Raw genomic sequence first — 17,170 nt, forward strand, 5'->3', positions numbered from 1 at the left:
TGAGCCAGGCCGGCGCTCGCTGACACACACAGCACGCAGAGCGTGCGTGGCAGGGCTGCACCCCCGTGTCGTGCGGCGCCGTCCTCACCAGCCCCACGGGCGAGGGAGAACTCGGCCGACGGGGCAGCGATAACCCACGCGACTGGTTTCTGAGAGTCAGTGTTAAAAAGAAGAGGAAGGAGGCAGCTGGGGGTGCGGCGGTGGCTGGGGCAGCACCCCAGGAGCCCCATCCCCAGGCACACGGGGCCCTGCTGCGGGCTCCTGGGCTCCCACCAGCAGCACCACCCTGGCCATCGTGCTGGCCCTTATTTTCATCTCGACAGGGAAAGTGCTGCCTAGGGTGAACTATACATACAAAGATAATTTTAATTAATTTATTTATTTCTTTACACATAACTGAAAGTGATGTTACAGTACATAAGTTATTTACAACTGTGCAGTAATGTGTTGCAAAATAAATTATCTAGAAGGCAGCAAAAGTACATTGTTAATGTATATAAAAACTGTACAGCATTTATGGGATACAATTTTTCTTTATATGAGTATTGGCTCTGTAGTGTTTTCAAGTTATGTTCTCAGAAAGAGAAACGAAATGCCCAAGATTAAAGGAAAAAATATATAAACCACATGGATTTTACTCCATTAAAAACACAGTTGGCAAAGTCCTTTCTCTGCGTCCCCATTTCCCCGCCCGCCGCCGGCCGTGCCGCCCCGGGGACTCCTCTGCTCCTCCCAAACGGTGGCGAGCGGCTGCTGCGGGGCGCCGCGGGCACACCCCGCCTCCGTCCACACCTTCAGAGCCGCGTCTGCCCAACTTGGACGCTGTCTTTTTTGTTTCTAATTTTTTTTTTTGTGTCCTTTTTTTGTTTTTTTGTGTTTTTTTTGTTTTGTTTTTTTTAGACATACCCAGGATGGAACGAGAAACTCAAACACCCCCCCCTCCCCCCATGGTTTCCTACTGCAGCTTCTCCGAGAGGAGATCCGCGACCGGTGGAAAACAGAGAGCTGGAAATCACGGTGTTCACAAGTACATGAATCACGTGGTTGCTGGCCCCGCTCAGCAGCTTCTGCAACACACAAATGGTGTCCTTGGCCTCCTCCCTCCACGCCTCTGCCAGTCTCTTGGCCGGTGAGTGCTCGCTGCCCGCGCAGACCGGCTGCCTCCCTGCCGCAGCAGCCGGTTGGAAAGGAGATGCGCCCCGGCCCGCTGCCCGGCGGAGCTGCCGTCAGTCCGGAAGCGAGGGACGCGTTGTGAAGAAAGTGCAATTATTTTTCTTATTGTTTTGTTTTCTGCTGATAGCTGCTTCCTCCTCCTCTGACCAGGGATTCATCAGCAAGCGGTAAGGGTGAATGTGAGCTCAACCGCCCGACCTCGGAGGGCTCCCGTCCTTGCCAGTTTTCAGTGATGTCTCCTGGTTTGGAACTGTCATGCCGGCAAGAGCACAAAGTCATCGTTCACGTCGACCATTGGCACATAGAACGAGGGCACCTCGTTCACGCAGAGGGATTTGTGCCCCGCGGGGTCCAGCTCCTGCACCTTCAGCTGCCACTCCATCCTTTGCACCGCGTTCAAAGCGGCAGCTTCGTGTTGCTGTCGCATGAGCAGGCATGTCTGCGTCGGGGGAAAAAACAAAAAAAACCCAAAAAAACAACCAAGCAGAGATGAGGGGTGAGCGGGAGAGGGCAGGAAAGGCTCCTGCTGCCCGTCCCACCCAGCAGAGGCAGGGGCCTGATGCCACATGCGCCCTGGCAGGAAGGAATCCCAGATTTGGGGTGTCTGCCGCATGCAGCTCCCGCAGGAATGGGGGGAAAACCCAAAAAGGGCCTCGTGGGGCAGCTCCTAAAGGCTCCCAAGCGCTCAGAGCACTGACCCCATGGGGCACGCAGGCCCCCGCAGCGTCCCTTGGCTGCCCGCAAGCGGGGTCCTGCCGACTCCCTCCCTGCCCCCAGCTGAAAGCATGCCTGGGTTTGCCCCCCCCGAGCTCTGCTCACCCCTCTGGGAAGTCACTGCCCAAGCTCCTGCCACCGTGAAGCTCGCCATCGGTTTTGAGCTGACTGCAGCACATGTTGGCTGGCGTAGAGCAGGCCCCGAGGGTTTAACTGACCGAGAAAGCGCCGTACCATACGGCATGAAGCAGGGCAAGCGCCAGCCAGACAACCCTAAGCAGAACGTGTCGCCTTTTCCCTTTTTTTGGAAGTCCCAGAGGCAACCGCACTCCCCTGGTCCCCGCAGAGGCTCCCACCTCCCCGCCGTGTTGCTCACAGAAGCCTCCCCCATCACATAACGCTGCCCAGACCACCAGCTCCCAGCAGATTTTTGGAAACCACAAAAGCAGCTTCCGGGCTACGGCAAAAGCTCGTAGGGGAAACCCTCCTGGCAGGAGGCCGGGCAGCAGCACGGCAGCTGCCTGCAGCACCGGGGCTGCCACACCGCTCACCTTCATTCGATCGTACTTGTCATCCACGTCTTGCAACCAGGAAATGAACTGTCGTGCGTTGAAACGATCTCTGACCGATTTGTTTTCGTCTCCCTAAGCAAAAGAGAGCAAAAGGGAATTCACACGGTATTTTTTTTTTTAACTTTCAGCAGTTATGGGTCTAACAGGCCATATCCAAACCCCTCTGAGGGCACACACTCATCAGAAAGGTGCCTGCGGGGAGGAAGAACAGAGCACGCTGCTCCCAGCTGCTCTTGCAGCCTCAGAGACACACACACGTGCCTGCACTCCCCATTTTTGCTCGTTTTGCACAGAATCTGCCTGTGCCAGCCCGTCACAGCACCCGCACCCCTCCGTCTCCTTCAACTCACGCCCAAGATCGTTAACATCTTCGCTGTAGAAGCGCAGACACTTTGCTGGGAAACGCCGAGGAATAAATCAAGGCTCCTGGATCAATACGGCGGGTCACTAATGAATTCCAGGACCCTGTGCAGGGACAGGCCCCCCCCGCAATGCAGCACCCTGCTGTGCCGGGCCGCTGCGGGCGCAAGCTGCCGAGGGGCTGGCAGGAGGGCTCGGGACCACCGCGGCCCCACGGCACCGGCTGCCAAAACCAGCCACGGTTCCCCCTTCTCCCCCTTCTCCAGCACAGAACGATGTGAAATGGAAGGAAGAAATGAGCAGTTCTTGCGGGCTGTGAGACAGTCTGGCTCTTTTAAAGCCACTCTCCAGACACAAATCAATTTAATGGCGCTCTCCCCTTCCTTCAACAGGAAAAGGTGTCCAGAGTGTAGTGAAATAAACCTTTCAACCCTGCAAATGATCCTGACTGAGAAGAAAGGTCCTGAGACTTGCTGATAAACCCGAGTCACCTCTGCTCCCGAAGAGACACGGCGCTCCTGGATGTATTTCCTTCCCCTGCGCGCACGTGGGGCGTCCCAGAACACACAACACCAGAAACCGAGTCGGATGAGGCAACCCGGGCATGCGCTGGGGAGGGCTCCTGTGGCACGTCCTGCGCCTGCGCACTGCGGTGGGCCCCCGAGCAGGGAGAGCATCCCTAACTCCTGCCTACAGCCCTCCTCCCTCTGGCCAGAAATGCTCCATCTCCCACGGGGTCTGGCACAGCACCTGAGACACTTCTTCACCACCCAGCCAGGCACTGACCTGATTTTCTAGAGGCATGTTATAGACCTCGGAGTCCAGCAGCATGGTGCAGGCACTGAAGGGCACAGCCTGGTTGGCAATAGTCCTTGCTGCCCGACAATGAACTCTCAAAATCTCCTGCTCGCAGGAGACGATGAGCTTCTCCTGAGGAAGAGCAAATGAAGCCGTGAGCCCGGCAGCCTCCATCTCCCCAGCAGAGGAAATTTGGGACCTCTCTCCCCTGCAGGAGTTTCCCCGGGGCGCTGCCTTACCCGCTCGATGCTGTGCTGGAGCCGCAGCTTCCCCCGGACGGCTTCCTGCTGCTTGAAGAGCTCCTTCAGAGGCTCCGCCAGCGAGGGCGGCGGGGCGATCTGCGGGCACACCACAGCTGAGGGTTAGAGCCAGTGACCACTTTGAGCTGCCGGCTGCCCCTGCCACGGGCCCGCGGCACGGCCACCTCACCGACACCCGCCGTGGCCACAGGCTGGGAGCTGGTGCCACCCCCCGGGGTGCTGTGCGGAGCTCGCTGGAGGGAAAACCTGTTCCCTCCGCAGGCGGGAGGTGAGGGACAACGTCCTGCCAGTGCTCGGACCACAGTGAGGGGTGAGACAACAGGGAAGAGGTGCCCGGTGCTGAGAGATGAGCTCAGCCTGCAGAACCAGAGCTTAAATCACACTGCAAGGGCAGGTTGTGAAGGGGCCTGAGCGCCTCTGAGGAAGGGGACGATACTGCTGGAGCAATATTGGCAGGAGCGGCCCGGTCTGTGGCTCAGGAAGGGTGTCTGTGTCCTCATCTGTCCTGCACTCTCCTGGGGAGCAAAGCGCTCCTCGAGCACGGCCCGAGTCGCAGAGCAGAGGAGCGGGGGGCTCATGAATGAGCCGAGGCCAAAGCAGCTCCCACACGGAGCACAACGCGGCAGAAATACCCGCAGAGCGGGGTGTTCCGCCCTGCCTGCAGCAGGGAGCGAGGTCTGACGTGGCCGGTGGTAGCGACCCTCCTCCTCCGGGCTGCATCCCGGATTTACTGCCTGCAGCATTAAGTTTATTGATGCATTTGCATTAGCAAGTCCGTTCATGCAGCACAGCAGTGAAATGCAGGTCCCACTGCCGAGGAGCATGTGCTACTGGCAAGGCAAATAGCGGTGTCTGGGGAAAATGAAGGCAGGAGTTAAAAGCCACCTTTTTCCTCCAGTCTTCTAGGTTCATTACCCAATTACTATACTGCCTGTAAAAGCACTTTTGCCTTCCAGCCTCAAATCCAGTGGATTCATACAACCTTGCTCTAAAGCCTGAACAAATCTCAGGTTCCTAAGCACAGCCAAAGGTCTTTCTCTGCAAAAACACAGCATCTCAGAGGACGCATTTACCACGCAGTCATCCACTTACCGAGGCTTAGATCTGTCGTCACGAGCCTGTTCTAAAAGTAGGCTAAAGCCACGGCGGGGGTGCCGTCAGCATCGCAAGGGCGCTCGCGGTGCACGGGGGACAATCTGGCTGTGCCCGTAGCAGCAAGGGAGGGGACAGTCCCTGATGCTGCGGTTTAAAGAGAGAAGGTGACTCACCACTGGAATATGGAGCTTGCTGAGAGGTTTGCCATCCAACAGGTACGAGCCTGTATAGGTGACATATTCAGCGTAGCACTGCGGAGCTTGGGGAGTAATATAGCAGAGGATTTTCCGCTTCTCTTCAATCTTTTTCCTGATCTGGAGGTACTCAAAGTAGGGGTTGGACCTGTCACTGTGATAAGGTTCAATGTCGTCCAGTTTTATAGCATCTACGATAGCTGCCAGTGTTTGCTGGATCATCTCCCTTGTCTGCTGGGTGGACGTGTTGATCTGCTGCTGCAGCTGCTGGTTGGAGCGCTGGAAGCGGCGCTTGCGCGGGTGCTGGGCCTGGGAATCGTCCTCCTCGGTGATGCGGCCTTTGGCACGGGTGGCGGGCGCAGAAACGGGAGGAAATTCCTTCTCAGAAGAGGCGGCGTTCTGCTTGTTTTGGTTGGCAAGCATCTGAGCCCGGTTCCTGGTAATCCGCTGAGGAATCTCTTCTATTTTGGGTGGTTTGGGAGCTTCTGCTACTGGTTTTTGTACCGGTTCAACGATTTCTGCTTGAGTGTTGCCCGGAGGCACATCGGCCTGGGAGGAAGGGGCCTGGCTCCCGCCGCGTGCCGCAGCACCCTCCTGCGAAACGCTGCCTTCAGCGGGCGGGGGACAGGTCTGGGGGCCGCTCTCTGCCCCCCCGCCAGAAGACGACAGGTCTTCGTGCCCGGCCTCTGCTTCTTTGCTCTCTGCCTGAGCGGACTCAGCTGGGGTCTGCTGGAAAATCTGCGCTTCCGAGTCCTCCGCTCCTTTTTCCTCAGCTACGTTCAGCACTTCCGAGGTGGCTTCTTGCGTGGCTGCTTCTGGTTTCTGCTCCTCTGCTTGGGGCTCCGTCTCGGCGGGCAGGACGGGGGCTGCCTGGCTGGCCGGCGGCTCCTCCGCCTCCGCCGATGCTATTACGGACGCGCTCGTTTTAATGATCCCGGCACTTGTTTCCGAAGCTGCCGCTGGGTTTTCTTCCACCGCCTCTGCCTCTGTCATCTCCGTCTCTGCGACATCCTTAGGTTGGAGCGGCAGCTCCGGTAGCGAGAAGGGGCCGAGGTCCAAGTCATCTTCTGCACTGGTGAAGGGATCAGGCCACGTTACCGCCTCCTCCGTATTTGCAGGCGCAGTGTTGTTGTTTTCCAAATAGTTGTTTTCTGGCGCGCTAACAACTTCTGCCTGAGGTTCTGCTGGCATACAGGGGGGCTCTGGAGGTATCTCAGGTGCTTCTTCTGGAAGAGGCTTGCAGTTGTTAAAGAACGTGTCTAACCTGGTAGGGGACATGTACGGAGCTTGATCTTCGGCATTCGCTATTTCTCCTGGAACTGCTTCCTCAGCATCCTCCTTGACCTCATCGAGCCCCGGTTCAGAGACAGACAGAGGGTAAGATATGGGAGAAACGGGGTAGGAAGTATCTGTGGGAATGAAGGCTACTGGTGGAGGATGAATTGGCTCTAGGGAACAGAGCGGAGGTTTAGGGGACTCGGAAAACCTCTGGGGAGATTTCATCAGAAGCTCTGAGCCCATGGACCAGCTGACAGAGTGCTCTGTGGGGTTACCCATCAGGCTGGGAGGGATGGCGGCCTCGGGGTTTCTGGAAGGAGGGTTATCCCAGTCTATATTGTTTTGTTCTGGCATACCCGAACTAAAATGGTTTTCTTCAATTGGTGGTAAATAGGTCGATTCAGGTGGCATAATGGAGGCGGTAGCTTGCTGCTCTTCCGTGGTATCCAAGGGCATGCCGAGGTCGGGGGGAAGAGCACTTTCCACAGAAGGAGCCAGCAGTTCATCTCTGTGCGAAGGGGAGGATTTTGCTTGTAAACCAGAAAAGACACTTTCGGGTGACTGGGCGACTCCGCTGACAGCTCCTGGCGCACAGTGCAAAGCTTCCACTTTTGGTGATGAAACCCCGTAATCTGGCGAATAATACCCGGGAGATAAACACTGGAACTTCTCAGCGGGAACAGAAGGAAGGGGAACTTTCTCCTCCATTAAATGCTGCACTGGGGAGTCATAATTTGACGATGCCGGGACACTTTGCTGTCTGAAAAATTTATCTCCGACACTGAATTCTTCTTCAGGTGCCCTTCTGATATCAACCGAGATGGAACGATAAAGGTTCGTGGAGGGGATGGTACGAGTCGGGGTCTGACTCGGATTCTCGGGGAGCCCGCCGGAAACGTTGGCGTATCTGTCGAAGAAGGATGGGGAACAGGCGTTCATGGACATGGTGGATATGGGCAGCGAGTGCTGTGAGTCCGCGCATTCAAACATCAGGTCCGTGTAGTCTTCGTTGCTGCACGAAGGAGTCCTGGGCGTCTGCATCACCTCCTCGTAGCTCGGACAAGAGACGACGGACGCCGGGGTCGGGACTCCGGTCGGGCGGTTCTGATCCGGCCTGGGAGAGGCCGGGAGGATCTCCTTCAGCTGAGGGCCTGTTATCCAGTCCTTGGAGTCTGTCCCAACCGCGGGCTGCGCCTTGTTTTCCGGTGACAGTATAGGAGTCAGCGGACCCAACTCTTTAAGTTTCTTGTCCTTGAGCTGAGTATCCAGCGTTAACGGCTTCTTCGTTGCCAGATCCAGACTTCTCTTGCGCACGTCTTCCGAGCTTTTCAGTTTGTCCTTTAATTTGGGGTCTCCGGACCTGTGCCTCATTTTCTCCATTTGCTTCATTCTCTCTTTGTGCCTTTTGTGGCGCTCCTCGATTTCCAGGTCTTTCTGGCTCAGCATCCTCTCAAAGCTGGTCATCATCAGATCACCATCTCCCAGAAGTTTCTCCCTTGGCCTGGCATCCTTCTTGCCGCTGTCTTTGGAAAGGGTTATTTTTTCATTCCCGTTGCTGATTTTTATTGACTCCGATTTGTCTTTCTCTTGGTTCTCCTTGAGCTTCTCCTTCAGTTTGGTTTCACCGAATTTGAGGTTGTCCTCTTTTGATTTGTCTTTAAAGGTGGTAACTTGAGGACTGTCCTTGTCTTTAAGCGTTGACTTTGGCTCGTCTTTGTGATGTTTAAAGAAACCATCTGCATGTTTGTCTCTATGCTTTTCCTTTTCCTCCTTCCATTTTTCCTTGTGTTTATCTCGCTTCTTTTTCTCTTTAACTGTGCTGATGGTGCTGGAACCGTAAGTCTTCTCTTTTTCCGCCTTCTTTGACAGCTCTCTTTCAGAATCATTTTTATCTTTCTTTTCAGAAAATAAGTAATCAATGCTTTTCTCTGGTTCCTCATCAGGCTCTGCCTTCATGTTGTAGGAAGTGCTAAAAGCCTCCCCATCCACAGAGAAATCTTTTTCATAATGAGTGGAATCCTTTCTGCTGCTGGAGTCTTTGAATTCTTCTGTTTTTTCCTTTTTCTCCGTCTTCTCCTTTTTTGCTTTTTCCTTCTCGTGACTTTTCTTTGATGAGGATGAGGAATGTCTGTGTCTCTCCTTCTCCTTGAGTTTGTCCTGCAAGCAGGGTAAAGGGAGAGAGTCCTTAAACTTTTCTTCAGCAGCATCAGTCAGGGAGAGGTTAGAAGACTCAAAGAGGCTGGTCAGTCCCGGATCTTGTCCTCTATCTGTGAAGCTGTCAGAAGAGATCTCGCTGATCTTGTCATTGGAGTCATCTCTATAGTCGTTCAGAGCCTCCTCCTCCAACTTCTCCAGCAGGCTCTTCTCTGACTCCCCTCCTTTCGAAGACTTTTTCTCTTTGGAATGCTCTTTATCTGGCTTCTCCTTATGCTTGCTTTTCACCTTGTCATCATTGGCATGTTTCTTTTCAACCTTTTCTGGGAGCTTTTGCTTGTTTTTCTTCTCTTGAGTGGAATCTATGGACGTTCTGTCTTTCCTGTCCTTGTACTTCTCGGTAGAGTCTTTATCTTTCTTCTCTTTGTGTTTTTCAAAGGAACTCTTCTCTTTCTTCTCTTTTCCCCCTTCTGAAGTTCCTTTGTCCTTTTTCTTCTCCTTGGAGTCTTTATCTTTCTGCTTCTCTCCGGAATGTTGCCGGTCGGAGGAGTACTTGCGGTGCTTGTCGGGGTACAGCTCCTTCTCCGCGGCTGCGCTGTCGTCCTTCTCCTGCAGACTGTCCAGACGATGCATCTCGCTCCCAGTGGACTCGCTGACTTTGAACCCCGTCAAGCTGTAATCGTCCCTCTCGTCTTCACTCTCATCGGTGAAGATGTCTGCAATGCTGTACCAGCTTTTCTCCTTGCCTTTCTTCTCATCCTTTTTCTCGGAGAAATCCTCTCGATCCGTGGAGAAGTTCTTCTCTTTCTTCTCTTTAACCTGGTCGAAAGAACTCTTCCTTTCTTTGTCTTTGCTGTGCAGGTCTTTGTACTTCTCTTTAGTTTCTTTTTTCTCTTTGAAACTCTTGTCCAGTTCTTTGTCTTTCAGGATTTTCTCAGGAGCGACTTTTTCATTTTTCTCCTTGTCGCCTTCTTTGGATTTTTCCTTGTATTTTTCTGGCTTCACCTTTTCTTTTTTTTCTTTATCGGGAGCATCTTTCTTCTCCTTTTCCTTCCCAGAATGGTGCCTCTCCCAGCTCTCCAGAGTTTTACCACTGAATTCGGGGTCAGACTTATCCTTGAAGAACGTTTCGCAGCCATATTCTTTAAAGTCATCTCGATAGGGCTCCTCCTGCTTCGCTTTGGTATCTTTTCGATCTTTAGAGCCGTCAGAGGAATCTTTCCTGTCTTTGTTGGTTTCACCTGTATCTTTTTCTTTCCTCTCCTTGACACTCTCTGCAGAATCCTTCCTTTTCTTATCCTTTTCAGGCAAATAACTAGGAGTACCTTTGTGTCTGTCTGTTTGGTCCTTTTTCTTCTCAGAGCTTTTGTCCACATAGTCCCTCTCTTTCTTCTTTAAGAAAGTGTCCTTTTCATTACGCTTCTCGTTGTATTCCTTCTTCTCTTTCGTTTTGTTTTCCTTTTTCTTGTCTTTAATTTCCTCTTTCACGGGTTCTATGATTAGTTTTGCCACGGTGTCATTCTTAATCTCCCTGAAATCTGTTACTGGAGAATCCCAGCTATCTTCACCTTTGAAATCGAAGGATGAATCAGAAGACAAGTCTGAAAACCACCTCTCCTGCTGATCATCCGAAAGGCTGAACTTCGTGTCCTCGCTTTCGGGAAATTGGTTTTTGTTATTAAACTCATCAAACCCAGACTCATCCCTGTACAGTTTTTCCTTTTTGCATTTTTCTTTCTCTTCCTTGAAGGATTTTTCCTTCTCTAGTTTAGAAACCTTCTCCTCCTTCAGCTCATTCTTCTTCTCAGATTTTGACTGCTTGTCCTTCGACTTCTTCTTTCTCTCCTCCTTGTGTATTCTCGGCTTCTCCTCTTTGGGAGACTTCTCCTTTACAGGTTTCTCTTTTTCTGATTTACTTAATCCTTCTCTGAAGGATTTGCTCATGTCTTTACTACCATCTTTGACTTTTCTTAATGATTTCTCCTCTTTCGAGGATTTTCCAGTCTCATCTTTAAACAACCACTCCTTCTCCTCTGCTTTACCTTTGGGGAGCTTTTCCTCCTTCTTACTGTGTTCTCGCTCATGCTTTAACACTTTCAATTTGTTTTCGACTGGATTTTCTGTCTCTACTATCAAGCCTTTCTCAGGCTTTTGTTTAGAGTCCTCAAACTCAAAAGAAAATGTTTTGATTATTTTAATGTCTTGGCTAATGGGACACTGCCCCTTCTCCTTGTTTTTATGTTTGTGTTTTGTTTTATGCTTTTTAACAACCTTCCCCTCCTTGTCCAGCTTTGGAATTGCTCCATCCACATTGCTATGGAATGAATTCTTTTTCTCAGAAACAGTGTTGTGTGGGGTGTTTTTCTTTTTGTGCTCTGGTTTCTTCCTGACTGGCTTTAGCGACTCTAAGCTCGAGTCCTCGGACGAGTAGTCTGACTCGCTCGTCAGCCTCGTCCTGGTGGAGTCCGATAGGGAACTGACATCTGACCAAGCTGGAGAAGATATGGTTTTCCAATTGTCCGTCCTCCAGTGCTTGGAGTGCTGTTCTGTAAGATTGGGATTATGTTTCTGGGATGCTAAACTCCCGTGAGAAGAGGTTGATGAGGCAGACAGAGAGTTAAACAAGGAGGATTCCTTTAGCACTAGCCTGGAGTCCTTTACACAGCTAGAGCTCTGAAGAGAGTCTCTATCATCCTCCTCACTCTCCACGTTTTCACTCTCTGATTCAGAGGAACAAAATTTGTCATTTTTTTTGCCAAACCGAACCTCTTTGCTTTTCGTCTCCTTCTTCCGCTTCTTTTTTACTTTGTTTTTCTCCTTCTGCGGCTTTGTGCTGGCGGGCTCCCGAATCTTGCTGCTGGGCAATATCGAGTGGGTCGAAAGTCTCAGCTTCTCCCCTGTCCCCACAGCAACGCTGGTCTCCTCCTCGTCCGAGCTGTCCGACAGGATGCGGTGGGCAGCTTTCTTTGGTGTAATTGTGTTATTTTTAGTATAAGTTTTCACTTCCATTTTGGGTATGGAAATGAAACTGTTTGCTTTAGTCTCTTTTCTGTAATCCTTTTTCAGCAAATGTTTGTCATCGACTGGCGGGACCCGGTCCTGCTCATCGTCCTCATCAAATTCATACTCATCTTTCACCGGGGTGATGGTTTTGGGGGGCTCCTGGGCCTTGGGCTTGTGCTTCAAACCCTTCTCAAACTCTGAGTCTGTGTTATTGCCATCAACAGAGCTGGAGGGAGCGAAGGAAGGGGCATCCTCCTCTTCTGAGGTCTCTGCAGAGAGAGAAGAACAACGCGTTAAGGGCTGCGAGGGGCTTCGGGGAGGGGGCACCACCAGTCTGCTGCTGACGTGAACCCCAGCCAACGGCCCTGCCGCCCTTTTGCCTCACCCAGCCTTTGCTAAGTTTGCAGCTGAAGGCTCGAAATGCCAGCTTGGGAGATCTTTTAGGAAGGAAGAGCTATCCAGTCTCAAACCTGCACGGGGTGTTCCTCAAAACAATATCCTGGCTGTAGCAAGAGAAGTTTTTAACAGGGTTACGATTGCACACAGCGTAGGTCAAGACTCCCCGTAAGTCTTGGAATTCTAATTAGCACTAATGAAAACCTGCAGCGTTTCCCACCTGGCACAGCCGCAACCTGAAACGTCAGCACTGGTAGAGCCGAGCGCCCATGGCCTCCGACCGGGGAGGGGGGGGAACACACGACGTGCACGCAAAGCTCCTCCTCTCCGCGCACAAGCGGGAACGTTACCCACGTTTCAAAGGTAAGATATCCATTTACCTGCAAGCGGCTTCCAATCCTACATCTCGACTGCACCAGGCAAGGGATCTCAACGTAGGCTTCCAGGGCAAACAGCTAGAGCTCCCGGAGCTAAGGGCTGGTAGTTATGTTGTCTGAATTGGGGTTACAGCTACAGATGGACTCCTGACCGTGGCAGCAGCGTGCAGATATTCTGACAAGAGTCTAACTTCACTGTCCTCTTAACGTCTCTGTATTAACAGACAGCTGCAGGCCACAACCATCACTCCCATGTTCCCATAAAGGTCAATCTCACCTGTTGAGCTCTCTTCGCTAGAGGGGTACGTGGTCTTTCCCAGGAGCAGATTCACCATGGTGGGGGAGTTAGCTACTTTTAAAGGTGTCTCGCCCTTCCTGTTGCTTTGATGAGGATTCCCTCCGTAATGTAACAACAATTTCACCACCTGAAAACAGAAATTGAGACTTGAAGATGCTTGTGATGTTTCGATTCCAGGTTTTTTGGGCAACTTTCATACATAACTAAAAGGGGGATGTCCTCAGGACATGCCTTATGGTACTAACAGTCACCGATAGGAAAGGAGTCAAAGAACAGCAACATGAACAGCAGAAAAGAAGGGACAAGAACAAGACACGAAGCCATGCTCCCTCCCCCTGGCTCAGAAGAAGAATGAACTATCCCTCTGCACAGGGAAACACCGAGTAAAACACTCAGTAGCGCTGGGGCAGGGGAATTCTTGCCTGCTACGTGGCTATCTGCAGAAAATGACAATAAAACAAGCAGAACCTCTGTATTTGCACAGTTGGCTGCTTGAAGCACAAGGGGAAAAAAAGTCATTAAAAACACAGCTATGAAATCCGCAGGGACCAACCTTGAAGTGCCCGTTATTGGCCGCATCGTGCAGCGGGGTGTCGTCATCCAACCCCTTGGTGTTGACTTCGGCGCCCGCAGCGAGCAACTGCTTTGCAACATCGTAGTAACCCCGGTTGCATGCCTCGTGCAACGCCGTCCAGCCTGCGGGCAAAGAGACGCTCAGAACACGGACATCACCTTCGTGAAGGGGTTGGAGACAGTGAATATTAACCTCCGCCCACAGACGCTGCAGGTGCCGGTGTGGCGGGGGCCTTGTTTGCCAGGCTCCCCGTGGCACAGCGGGAAGAAACCTGCAGCTCTGCCTTGCTACTCCGACCAGGCGGCCGTTACACCAGCCCTGCTTTTCCCTCCGCTCACGCAATGTGCTACAGCCAGAGCATCTGCCACAACAGGCACAGCTCCGGGAAATGGAAAGGTGAAGTTTTATGTAGGAAATTAAGAAAATTGCTAGTGCCGTGTGGAAGTCAGGTCTCAAATCCTTTCCCTTTCCAACTCCTCTGTAAGGGCAACGTTGCTGCCCAGATCGGGACTGAGCTCTGAACTGCAGACATAGCTCTGAAACATCCCCCACACAGACCTCACAAATATTTTCTGTGTGCTCTCCAAAGCAAGCAGCCATGCCGCTGCAAAACAGGCTCCCGGCTTGGGGAGAAACCAAACAGCAGGTCTCCAGAGTAACAGCGGCTCTAGTTCTCAAACAAACCTCCGAAGAAGACAGAATGAAATATTTTATCACGTTCAAACAGACTATTTTTAAGCAGAAACTGTTTTGAAGTTTCCCAGCAAACGTGCGTGTTTCCTTTGGTATTTTGCTGATAGCGTCGTGGGAGCTCACTCCGTTACCTTCACTTGGAGCATTAAAAAGAGGCACCTGTGACCAGAATTAATCACAACTGATAGTTCAGTCTAGCACTGATATTAATCATACAGGCGGAGGAACACGCATACCTATTTATAGCCCCAAAATCGTGTGAAGAGAACAGCAAAGAGCAAAGTCAAGCTCTCGGACGTGCTGGAAGAAAGGCTGCCTCACGCTAACTCAGCCCCTCCGCTGGTGGGGGTGTGTGTGAACAGCACCGTTCAGCACCTCGCAGCCACCTTCTCGCCACAGGACTCGGGGCTGTTCCCATCCCAGGCTCGGCCGCAGCCCCACACCCAGGTCCCTTCCCCATTCCCAGCACCAGAAGCAGGAGCTTGGCGGTGCTGCTGAGGAGCAGGAGGAGGAAGAGGAGGTGCTACTCCTGAGCTGAGGCTCAGGCTGGTCCTTTAATGTGGATGCCGGCTGGTACCGCTGGGAGCCTGACCTTGCCCTTCCCACTCACGCTGCTCCCCATCAGCAGCACCCCGACGTTTGGTACTTAAAAACAACCTCCAGAACGCTGCAGGCATCAGCCATTCAACCCTGGAGCAACGATTTTACAAACCCCCTCTTTTCAGTATTTTTGTGCCCATCATTTCTTATATTTTAAGTAAAAAAAAAGAGCTAAACCAGCCCACCTCCCTTTGCAAATCCCCCTCCAGACTTCCAGGAGGGCACCCATGTGGAAGGGCACAGGAAAAGGGAGCAGAGGGGCCTGGTCACAGTTGCAGAGCGTGGAGCCCCGCCAGCACCAGGGACTGTCACGGCTCAAAAGCCCAGGCCTGTGTCACCGCCCCGAGCGGGAGCACGATCAGAGCGGACAGGACAGCCTGGGAATTCAGCTCCCAAACCCCAGCAAGGGAACTGATGCTTTTCAGGGATTTATTATTTTGACAAATATGTAGGTTTTGTTGGGGTTTGTTTTTGTTTTTAAAAGGACAGCAAGACGTTTTCCTTCCCAAAGAGCAAAATCATTATTTCAGTTCATCCTCTCTTTACAAGCAGCAAACCCATGTTATAAAGAAACCACCTTCTCTGGTGGGAGCCGTTCTCAGAGGTGGAACGTGCACCCGGGGGAACAGGTACGGACCGTGGGCTGCCCCGCAGCGCTGCCAGCGGGCTGGTTACCTGCGAAGTCTTTCACATTGACATCTGCACCCTCGATGATGAGCTCCTTGATGCGCCGGGCATCTCCTCGGATGGCAGCTCGATGCAGCCGAGTCTCTCCTCGCTCGTTTCTCTTATTTACTTTATCTTTGGTTTTGGAGGCAGAGTTAGGAGTTCCCTTCTGACAAACTGTAGACTGAGAGGGATGCTTTGGTGTTGTGTCGACTGCATGGAGGAGAGAAAGAGAGTCAAGAACCGCCGTTCAAAGGAAGGCCTGGACCCTTAGAGGGAGCTCGTGCAACGCGTTTCATCTCGCCTCTCCCCAAAACGCTCAACCTCTGAAGTCGGTGTGAAGACAGAGGAAAGCCTGTGTGTGTACAATGCAGATATTAATTGCAGGCTGCCAAAGCCCGCTGGAGAGAACTGCAGCCCTCGCAAGGACTGTAGGCAATCCCATGATTTAGGAGCAAACAATGCAGCTCCTTACCCTAAAACCTCATTTCCTAAGGGACGTGGCCTTTTACCAAGTACATGTGAGGTCTGACAGCCTTGGGAGGAGACTGCACATTTCCTGGGAGAACATCTGAATGCTCTCAAGACTACACAGCTTTCTGCCTTTTTTTTTTTTTTTTTCTTTCCCTCCCAAGTAACAGCATCATAAGCAGCTAGATTGGTGTCAAGAACAACAAAATACGTGGCTAAAAGCTGCAACGTCTGTGTGTAGGATGCAGATGTGTGCGTACAGATAGCACAGTGCCTCTACAAATCCTGGGGGGTCATGTATGCAACAGATAAAAATTATTAAAATATAAAATCCGTGGTAAACACGTTCCAGCTGCTCCTCAGTTCAAGTTACAGTTGCAGTGGTTACACATCTTTTCCCTCTCCACAAGAAGAAACATTAAAAAACCCACAGAGGATGATATTTTAACTTTATTCCCAACGCTCCTTTACTGGTTTAGCCTGAGAGGCCAGCGCAGAACACGAAGCTCTGACATGGAGGAGGCTCCTGTGGAACCAAAGCTCTAGTTAAGCAGCCAGGGCAGGCTCAGTGCTGGCCTGGATTTGGCCCGTGGGACATCTGCTGCTGCTGCTTTAGCCTGGAAGAAGGACGGGCAGCCGCAGCCACGTCTGAACTCCCATCCCCGTAGTCACCTGCAGAGTCCCGTGGGAGCACGAGAGTTGGGAAACCCCATGGAGCAGCACAGCAGCCCCCCTGCACCCCCGGGGGTGGCAGCTCATCTCCGCTGCCGGCGAGGAGCTACCTGAGCCCCCCAGTGACCCTGGGGCCAGGTGCCGAGAAGCTCAAGTATTCAGGAGCCTCTCGCTGCAAGCTCACAGTCATCCGCCCGCACCTCTGAGCAAAACCACCCTCCAGATCTCACCTGGGCTGTTCGCAGACTCTTCCGCTGTCATCTGCATAAGGAGAGCGACTTGCTGGCGCTCGGAGAGCGGGTAGCCTGCCCGGATCCCCGAAAGGCCCATTCCGAAGAGCAAGCCAGGCTTTCTGGTGGCGGGCTCCTTTTTAATCCTCTTCCGCTCTGGACCCTGCTTTTCTGTGACGCAAGGAAACACAAACACAAGCCGTGAACGTCGCTGAAAACCACGTGCGTTTCTGAGAAAAGTCCTAACAGCTCTCCAACTCCGTTTCCGTATCTCACAAACTGAAAAGCCTATGGTGAAGGACGCGTCCCTGCGGCGGCAGCACTGGTACCTGGAGCAGCTGCCCAGGCTCATGCCACTGCGATGGCAGCCGGGACACACACCGCTCCTGCTGTCCAGCAGCTCCTCCGACAGCCTCTCCCGGCACAGGTTTCTACCAGCTCTCCCCCCACCGTCAAAGAGCAGCACAGGAGGGAGGGAGTGGGTCCTTCGCGGGGCTGCTGCCGGTACCGTACCTTCCATCTTGCTTCTAGGAGCCTCCATCTCATGCCATGGTGCTTCGAGGAGCTTACGCAGCCTTACACCACCACAGCA

At 52.5% G+C, this 17,170-nt stretch overlaps 1 protein-coding gene across 9 annotated transcripts in view; it reads right to left on the bottom strand.

Annotated features, from left to right (window-relative positions):
- Positions 1–360: 360 nt before the first annotated feature.
- Positions 361–17,170, bottom strand: part of ANKRD11 (ankyrin repeat domain containing 11) — a 155,944-nt gene continuing 139,134 nt past the window's right edge. For 8 of the 9 annotated variants that reach the window (XM_074881192.1, XM_074881195.1, XM_074881188.1 and 5 more), the window contains 9 exons: positions 16,579–16,749; positions 15,215–15,418; positions 13,226–13,368; positions 12,652–12,799; positions 5,146–11,870; positions 3,857–3,955; positions 3,606–3,749; positions 2,439–2,531; positions 361–1,612 (listed from right to left, as the gene is read on the bottom strand). In XM_074881192.1, the coding sequence (XP_074737293.1) occupies positions 1,427–1,612; positions 2,439–2,531; positions 3,606–3,749; positions 3,857–3,955; positions 5,146–11,870; positions 12,652–12,799; positions 13,226–13,368; positions 15,215–15,418; positions 16,579–16,749 (7,913 nt within the window). In that variant the 3' untranslated portion in view covers positions 361–1,426. Of the gene's footprint in view, positions 1,613–2,438; positions 2,532–3,605; positions 3,750–3,856; positions 3,956–5,145; positions 11,871–12,377; positions 12,581–12,651; positions 12,800–13,225; positions 13,369–15,214; positions 15,419–16,578; positions 16,750–17,170 lie in introns of those variants that run through there. The other variant, XM_074881196.1, reaches the window with a different exon arrangement.

The sequence above is a fragment of the Strix uralensis genome, chromosome 12 (assembly GCF_047716275.1).
Source record: "Strix uralensis isolate ZFMK-TIS-50842 chromosome 12, bStrUra1, whole genome shotgun sequence".
NCBI lineage: Eukaryota > Metazoa > Chordata > Aves > Strigiformes > Strigidae > Strix > Strix uralensis.